This window comes from Bicyclus anynana, chromosome 9 (assembly GCF_947172395.1).
Source record: "Bicyclus anynana chromosome 9, ilBicAnyn1.1, whole genome shotgun sequence".
NCBI lineage: Eukaryota > Metazoa > Arthropoda > Insecta > Lepidoptera > Nymphalidae > Bicyclus > Bicyclus anynana.
The window spans coordinates 14,249,688-14,259,262 of NC_069091.1; the positions used below are offsets into that span (position 1 = coordinate 14,249,688).

Sequence of the window (9,575 nt, forward strand, 5' to 3'; positions counted from 1 at the left end):
TCCCAAATGCTGCCCAACCAAGCTGAATTCTTCTGTCAGCCTCCTTTTCGAAGTTATTCCTACCGATTTGTATCATTTGTACGAGATAGTTGTATTCTTGAAAAACTTCAATGCAGACATTCTCGAATATTATGGGCATCGTGATGACGTGCTCATTGAGCATGATTTTGGTTTTATCCATGTTTCTGGAGGAATGGCTGAGGTCGGTCAGCATTCCCTCAGGATCTTGCAGCGATTCTGCCAATGTTACCTACTACGTCGTCTGCAAAACGCAATTGTGTGAAAAGCATTCGCCGCTTATGTTGACACCCCGAGGCCCGTCATTTTCAGTCCAAAACCTTGTCGTACCTATCTACTAATTGGACTTGATTCCCTCGCACCGCTCGAGATTATTCTTGAATTACTTTGCTCGTTTTCAAAGTTAGATTATTTTAATTGCTCGACATTCAATACACGTGTTCGCGACAAATATTAACATATTACCTATGTTAATAAATAAAGCCTACAATGTAGGCTCTATTCTGCAATCTACATAAATAAAATACATTAGGAATTTTTATCTAATTTTTAGTCCGCTAGGTTCGGAATCCCTGAATCAAGGCTTCTGTATGCATATGTAACATAATATTAACAGATATTACACATAGCTGCGTAATGGATTTTAGCATACAGGTATAATATTACAATGAATAAGTATCACCTAGATTTATTAGAAAAGCGGCATTAATATAACGTTGTGTAAACAAAAGCCATACACATAAGTGGTGGACATGTGACAAGTCAAAGCGGAAATTAAATAACATGAAAATTTTAAGTTTATAATTATATAAATAGAAGATAACCAATAAACCTTCTATTTACAATGACTAAAATGGTTCCTGTTCAAACTCTACGTCAGGTAATGTTTTCAATATATTTTTTAATTAATTAAGTAAGTTACCTATTCATTTATTTATTTGCTTACCTCCTTTGATACGCAAAATGTTTATTTATCACATAATATTTCTCTAAAAGGAGATGAGGAGGAGAAGAGTGCCGACCAAAAACAAAAAATGGCATGTTTTGTTAGATCTTGCCATTTGGAGTAATAGCTAATCTACTATATAAAAATAAGTCGGGTTTTCCTTCCTGACGCTATAACTCCAGAACGAACTAACCGATTTCCACGATTTTGCATTCGTTGGAAAGTTCTCGGGCTCCGTGAGGTTTATAGCAAAGAAAATTCAGGAAAAATTTCAACTTAGGGTAGGGTTAGGGTAGGGTAGGGGTAGGGGTAGGCGTAGGGTAGGGGTAGGGTAGGGGTACGGTAGGGGTAGGTGTAGGGTATGGGTAGGGATAGGGTAGGGGTGGGTACAAGTAGGGTTGGAGTAGGGTATGTAAGGGTATGGAAGAAGTGCACTAAAGTCAAAGCGAAGCTTGACCGGGTCCGCTAATTGCATAAAAGTTGTAGGAGGGCTCTGAACCAAGTTATACAGGTTCGACGATTCGTTATTTCCATACATTTTGTCGATTTTCAAAAGTGCCCGTTAAGAAAAAAAACTGGTACGCATCGTTAGAACTACCCATTTAGAGCAATAATTAGTATGGCACAAATATTGTAGAATTGGTCTGAACCAAGTTATTAAGGTTCGATGACTTGTCACTTCTATATTGAGACGTACCATATTTGTTGTGAACTGTAACTTTAAATCAAATATATGGATTTGACGAATCATCGAAAAAGTAGCCTGTGTGTTAATCCATGCTATAATGTATTTCAATACTAAATTTCAGCTAATTCGGTACGGTTTTTATCGGTTACGAGTAGATACAACTCTTAACAGATAAAAATTAAAAAAACAAAATTACATTTGCCCCTAGAGGCTGAAATGCTTGTTTAGCCCCGCTGTGGAGTGGTAATATGATGACAATGTTTTGAGCTAGAGTAGTACAAAATATAATTCCAGTGGATTCTACTATATAAAAATAAGTTGGGTTTTCCTTCCTGACGCTATAACTCCAAAACGCACGAACCGATTTCCACGGTTTTGCATTCGTTGGAAAGGAAGTTTATAGCAAAGAAAATTCAGGAAAAGGTAGGGGTAGGGTAGGGGTAGGGTAGGGTAGGGGTAGAGTTGGGTAGGGGTAGTTGAAAGTTTACATCGAGTTTCACGCGGACGAAGTCGCGGGCGTCCGCTAGTCTACTATATAAAAATAAGTCGGGTTTTCGACTCTCGAACTCCAGAACGAACTAACCGATTTCCACGATTTTGCATTCGTTGGAAAGTTCTCGGGCTCCGTGAGGTTTATAGCAAAGAAAATTCAGGAAAAATTTCAACTTAGGGTAGGGTAGGGGTAGGGTAGGGGTAGAGTTGGGTAGGGGTAGTTGAAAGTTTACATCTAGTTTCACGCGGACGAAGTTGCGGGCGTCCGCTAGTGTATTATAAAAATCATGATGACACAATGGGCTTTATTACTTACTTGAAGGTTAATTTCTTAGTTGTGTGGGCGTGTGGTATGGTTGGTTATAATAAATATAATAATTATCTATACTAATATAATAAAGCTGAAGAGTTTGTTAATTTGTTTGTTTGTTTGATTGAACGCGCTAATCTCTGGAACTACTAATCCGATTTGAAAAATTCTTTCAGTGTTAGATAGCCCATTTATCGAGGAAGGCTATAGGCTATATATTATTCCTGTATTCCTACGGGAACGGGAACCACGCGGGTGAAACCGCGCGGCGTCAGCTAGTAATAAATATAATGTCACAGGAATTCAAACTAGATCGATTGAAGCTTATTAAAAGTAACTACCGGTATACGCTTTGTATTATGCTAACGATGTGACAACAACAACATAATAGTTGTGACTGCTTATAAATTGACCACAATATATAATTTACGAGCTCAGATTAATTAAGTACGTAATATAATCTTACTTATTTATTCTACATACTTCTATGAAAAACATTCTGTGTATCTATTTAAGTAAATCATGGTTCCGTAGTCCTAATAGGGATGATGACAGTTTTTTAAATTGTATATAAATTAAGAGTATACTAATAGTAAAGCAATTTTGTAAAAGGAACAGGGTATCTGCGATCATTACTTTCGGAGCTACAGGGATTTAAAGAGTCAGATTTGGGGCGCTGCCGCGGATCCCTGAAAAACGCCCCATACAAAATGGCTAGAAATAATGACGTCATAGGCAATGTAATGATCGTTAGATTTGTATGCGCGTTCAAACAAAATTACTAATATCTTTGTTATTTGTGCGTTTATGCTTATAGTTCATATATTAAAAAATGTCACATTTAATGTAAGGAAGCTAAAACTGTATAAATTTTCATATAATTACGATAAAATATTTTTAATAGTTTTTGAAATTATATAATCTCATTTATTTTGCAAATATCCAGACAATCTTTGCTTTTTATGTATGAATTAGTTAACATTGACCCTATTTACCCAAATGTATCATTAAAATCAATATATTGAAACCTAGTCATCATCCCCATTCCACTAGGAAACCGTATAGTTTCGCCAAGTCTGTGTCATAGGGTTGCCAACATTTTTTCAAAAACTTATAGTATTTTTCAGATTTAGCTACAAAAATATATAGTACGCTCATATAAAATATAGTATTTTATGGAATAAGCAAAAAAATTACATTAAAAAGAAACAATGTATCTTGTTGCATTTTTCAAGATTTATTTGTCTAAAAAAAGAGTGTCATATGCCTTTTTACATTTGATTTTAAAATTTTTGTAAACCAAAGCTTTTTTTTCTAATTTGTTCGTTTAATGTTTGGAATTCAGTAAGATAGACAAATTCGAAAAGGCTAGACGTTATTACATGTCAAAAAAAAAACTAATGTTTTATTACTTTTAAAATATTTTTTGTTTGTTAGATTTCAGTGTTGAAAATATAGTACTTTTGCGTACTATATATTTCTTGAACAGTACATAGTACGCAGACCTGAAATATGTTACCATACAATATATTATAGTACAGTTGGCAATGGTAGTATATCTATCCTTCCGCGGCTTAGCGCAGAGACTATTACTACTAGAACGCTGTAAATTAGCATCAATATATACATTGAAAATGTGAACAAAGTCGTAAAATAAAATCTAGAAAAATATATATTTTTAGGGCCCTACATAGGCTTGCCAGGTGTCCGGCTTTAGCCGGACATGTTTGGCTTTTTGCGGTCGCGTCCGGCCAAATCTGTACATGTTCGGCCTGTCCGGCTTTTGTCAGGCTTTTTGTCAGAGTGGCTATTCTCGCTAACTTAATAAACATTTCAAATTCGTAAACGAGTTTTTTTATTATAAATATTATGTCCATCTTTTAATAAATATCGAATATGCATATATCTGGCACACTCCATCTTCGATCTCATCCTCACTTTACATCACGTATAAATACTTTTTTCAACAGCCCAGCTGTAAAAATAATAAGTTTGGCAATAAAAAAACATGTCCGGCTTTTAGCGCAAAATGTCCGGCCTTATATAGTGCGAAGTCCGGCCTTTGTATTTTATGGCCTGGCAACCCTATCCCTACATGTAAAGTAGGGTTAATTTTTTTACTCGTATATTTCATAGTGTGAGGTGTCGTTGAATAGGTATTTAAAAAATATGAGGTGTTTTCTACGAATATTTTTCGATTTAGGAATCCGTTTGTAAAATATTAAGCCTTTTTAAAATTTTTGGCAGAGTCAAGTGTCCCCACCCTCTACCGGCTAAACCGCTAAACGGTAAAAAATCTCTACAGTAGATAGATTAAGTAATGAAATTACAAGGAAAACTATCTTTAAAAAGCAATTGCTATTCAATGACCCTGATGAACGAAGTTAAAATCTTTTTAACAAAAAAATGCAACCGACTTGAAAATCACAAAAATAAACTACAAAACGAAGAATAACATCGTATGTGCTACCTTCTGATCACTTTGAAGGCGGTGCCAAGCCAGTGGCGTATTAATTAAAGCCGTTTCTGAAAGAACCACAGGAAAGAACCGTCTGAAAATCCTTAACTTTACGATTAGACGGCCTAAGTTAATGTGTTGTCACCGCCCTTTTCGCTTGTTAGTTTATTTTTGTGATTTTGAAGTCGGTTTTGAATTTTTTTGTTAAAAATATTTTACTTTCGAAAAAGCCGAATTGAAAACCTCCTTTTTTTGAAGTCGGTTAAAAAGTAAAGAACAGGGTCTAATACCACTAACTTCCCAATAGCCGGCTAAGATTTTTTACTGAAAGGTTCTTAGAAGGAAGAAAGTAGGTTAAGTAGTAATTATTCATGTTTAATACTTATTACCCAAAGCGTTAAAAACATTCCTCGTCTTTAACGCATCCTTGTTTTCCATTGTTTCAGGTTCTGGTGATAACTGGGTTGACAATATGCAGCATATCTGATGGCTTTATCTTTGGCCAGATGTCTGGTATGATAGATGCGTTAAGCTCAAAAGACTCTTCCATTGAGTCGCTTACTGCTGACGATATATCTTGGATGGGTTTGTTTAATTATAATGTACTAGTAGATAAGTAGTAGACGCCGCGGGCTTTCACCCGCGTGGTTCCCGTTCCCTAGGAATACAGGGATAATATATAGCCTATAGCACTCGGGGATAGTATAGCCACAGTATATATATAAGCTTCACAACAGTGAAAGAATTTTTCAAATCAGTTCAATAATTCCCATTTTCCCAGTTAGAGCCTAACAAAACATACAAAGAAACAGTCAAATATATCCTCTTTATAAAATTAGCAGAAGCCCAAAAAGTCTACATGAAATTTCGTCAGTTTTTCACTCATCAAATCCCATGGATTTTTTAGGATAAGAATTATATGCCTATACAGTCAGTTGGTCAAAAATTAAAAAATAACTGGATTGTGTTGAAGTATCGTGTAAATTAGCTACAATTTTCAAGGAAAAACAGGTGTTTTGAAATTACAGACAAACATGTAAATCTAAATTTATTTATACAGGAATAACCTGTATAAATAAACAATTTATATGTTGAAACCTGCTGGTACGCAATAATACTGGAGTGTCTGTCATTTAGGTACATTACCGATATTTGTTTCAGCATCTTCAATTAACATACTGTGCGTGTTGGGCTTCCTGTTAACGGGAGTGTTAACGGAACTTCTTGGTCGGAGAAAGGCTATCAGCATCGTAAGCTTACCAGCCACGGCTTGCTGGGTTATCATCTACTTCACCCACGACAAAACGGTCCTGCTCCTTACGAGAATCGTTATTGGAGTGTGTTTCGGAGGTATTCTTGTGTTGGTTTACATAAGCATTGCCGAGTACCGGCCCCCACAAATCAGGCCGCTGTCTATAACCCTCATTGCGTGCGTTGGATCCATTGTGGGGACAGCATTTGGACATGTTTTGAGCATTTTAATGAATTGGAGACACGTTGCACTTATCGGTGCCATTCCTTTTGGCCTATCGTTTATTCTGCCGTTCTTCTGGATGGAGAGCCCCGCATGGTTGGCATCAAAGGGAAGATTTGAGGAAAGCAAAGCATCTTTCAACGCCTTACACATTCAAAGCGAAGCGTCGGACAATGAATTGAGATTATTACTCGCATACGAAAGGAAAAAACGTAGAGAGATGTCAATGAATGCGCCGAAAGTTTTGTATGGAAGAAAAATTTGGGTAGCTGTGAGAAAAACTTATTTTTGGAAGATTTCTCTGCTCAGTACTGTGATATGCATTTACAGGGTCGCAAGCGGTCGCATTTTGTTCAGTACATTGGCAATCACAATGCTGCAGGACATCACAGGAACTTCAGACATCCTCTTCTTCACGGTAGTTGTAGATGGACTTTGTATACTCGGTTCTGTATTGTCTGGCTATTTCTTGAGCCGGTTCAAAATCCGTGGACTACTTTTCATCTCCGGTGTCATAGCTAATGTGCTTATGGTTATACTTGCTGTGTGCCTCTATTTTTTACCAAACAACGATCCGTGTGCGTCTTGGGCTAAAGTTGCCATTTTGAGTGCCTATTTTGTAACTTGTTTAGCTGGACCGTATCCTGTTTTGGATACTGTCTTATCGGAAATATTTCCTGTAGATATTAAATCATTTTTTCTTTCCGCTATGGGATTGATTTCGGGCACATTACAATTTTCGAGTATAAAGCTTGTGCCAGCAATGTTAGCGGTTATGGGATACCATGGCATTTTTTGCTTTAATGCTGCTATCATATTTTTATGTCTATTGTACCTGTGGTATAATTTGCCAGAAACTAAAGGCAGAAGCCTGCACGAAATCGAATATTATTTTAAAAATAATACGTTTAACTACAATAAAGAATTGTTTACGTCAGAACAGAATGAATTGTTGAACAAATAATGAATTCTAATGAAATGGATAATAATAGTAAATTTACGTATAGTATTAGACGTAAGTAAGCCAAAGCACGCGAGACCTGACCTTACTTTGGTCGCGTACTTTGTTAATTTTTATTGCTAATTAATAATAATTTATAAGATCTATTAATGTTTAATATTCTTAATTAAGGACTTTTTCCATCTATTATCTACATCTATTTCTCCATGTAAAACTGTTTGTTTTTAATTTTAATTTTTAGCCTTAATAGTATTGATATCCTTTGGGTTTGAGCTTGCACCTCTTATTTTTGTATCTGCCCGTGGCACAAAACTTTACCTTTACTTTAAGTAAAAAAAACCTCATAAAATACTTTTCAAGATATGCTTTGAAAATCATGCCTGAAGAAAGCAATACAGGATGGGTAGTAAGTACCCATCCTGTATTGCTGAAAAACCAAGAAACTAACGGCTCCCTGCAACCCGCTTGATGTCCTCAGTCTACCTAGTGGGGGGTCGACGAACCCTGCGCTTTCCGGTGCGGGGTCGCCATTCCTGCACCTTGGGACATTTCCATCGGCTCGTCAAACTATTGCCACTTCAGCTTCGCGACTCGCTCAGCTATATCAGGTACTTTTGTTCGTCAGCGGATCTCCTCATATCTAATGCGGTCTCGCAGAGAAACTCCAAGCATAGCTCGCTCCTTGGCCCGCTGAGTGACTATGAGCCTCCTTATGAGAGCCACAGTTCAATTGTGTAACTAGTATTTTCGACAACTGTACCTACATATGCGTTTTTATTATAGGGTTTTTATTGCAGTTTCTCTCAATAAAATCGTATGTACAGTCGTCGAAAATATTAGTTACACAAAGAAATTACTAAAAACTCTCGCCTTCTCGACAGGAAGATTTAGTTTGCTTTCAAGTAATAAAGTTTAAGATTGAATAATTATTATAGATAATATAGATAAGCAGGTTTAATTGGTTTATTTTTATTAATACTTATTGTGATGCATATTTCTATTCTGTTATAATCTATAGGAATTTAGTTTATTATTAAAAACTAGTTTTACAAGCGACTTGCTACGTGGAATAAGATTTTTATTTTTTTACAAATCTTAGATATTTTGAGGACATCTTTGTCTACGTTGGGAATGTTGATGTACTTATTCAACAGTGTGGTCCTGGCAGTGGCGGATTTACAAATTGAAAATCAGTTTTTTGTTTTAAAAACATATTTTGTTTTAAAAAACATATTTATGAGTAACAATTTTTATAACGACCTCTATTGACCTCCGAGTAGGCTGCGAAATATTTACATAAAACCGATTTTCGTAACATTTTGACCTTGGCAACGATATCGATGTCGATTTTTCACATCTTCATAATAACACCGTAATAATAATAATAATAATAATACAGACAAAACCTAAAACGACTGGACTACCGAGGGCCTAATGAGTTTATCGCAGGACTGGATCATAGTTGAGCGGGAATAGCGATTTTGGACGTCATCGACCATTAAGTAATTCACCCATTCAATTCGTACCACTGTTTTTTTCGTTCGTTCATTCGTTATAAGATTACTGACGCCCTTATACTTATAACCTATAGACCCGCAACATCTAACAATTTTAATTCCAAACGTAAGCCACTTCTGTGACTATGTGAGCGTAAGAGCTAAGTTAATTACACTCGCCGACACACAAGCGCACTTATCGTGTCGAGGGCTCCCACTTTGGGGCCCATAAAACAGCTTACGAATCCTGCGACTACACACTATCTATCACACTATCACATCACACAATAAAGGCGAAAGTTTGTGTGTGTGTAAGTGTGGAAGTGTGTAAGTATGTTTGTTCCTCCTTTACGTTGCGGCTACTGAAGCGATTTGGCTGAAATTTGGAATGGAAATAGATTTTTTACTCTGGATTATCACATAGGCTACTTTTCATCTCGAAAAAATCCATGGTACCCGCGGGAATTGGAAAAAAAATTCCACGCGGACGAAGTCGCTGGCGTCTGCTAGTTTGTTATAAACCTATGCTGACGCCATATGCTAAATAAGATAGACAAATCTAGAGGTGGGCATCGGTTACCACACTACTGACAAAATACATATCGCATAGCGATTTAGCGTTCAATGTACGAATTTAGTAGTAAGGTAGGCCCAAAAATAAAATTTTATTTATGACCATATTACTCATACGTGCTCATACTTTATGTAGGTATATTATAATACCTAGCGGAC

At 36.3% G+C, this 9,575-nt stretch overlaps 1 protein-coding gene across 1 annotated transcript; it reads left to right on the forward strand.

Moving 5' to 3' along the window:
- The first annotated feature begins 5,364 nt into the window (after window positions 1-5,364).
- Window positions 5,365-8,409, forward strand: LOC112048992 (facilitated trehalose transporter Tret1). Its single transcript, XM_024086711.2, has 2 exons — window positions 5,365-5,497; window positions 6,074-8,409. The coding sequence occupies exons 1-2, from the start codon at window positions 5,419-5,421 to the stop codon at window positions 7,348-7,350; spliced, it is 1,356 nt and encodes a 451-aa protein (XP_023942479.2). The 5' UTR covers window positions 5,365-5,418; the 3' UTR covers window positions 7,351-8,409.
- The last annotated feature ends 1,166 nt before the right edge of the window (window positions 8,410-9,575 follow it).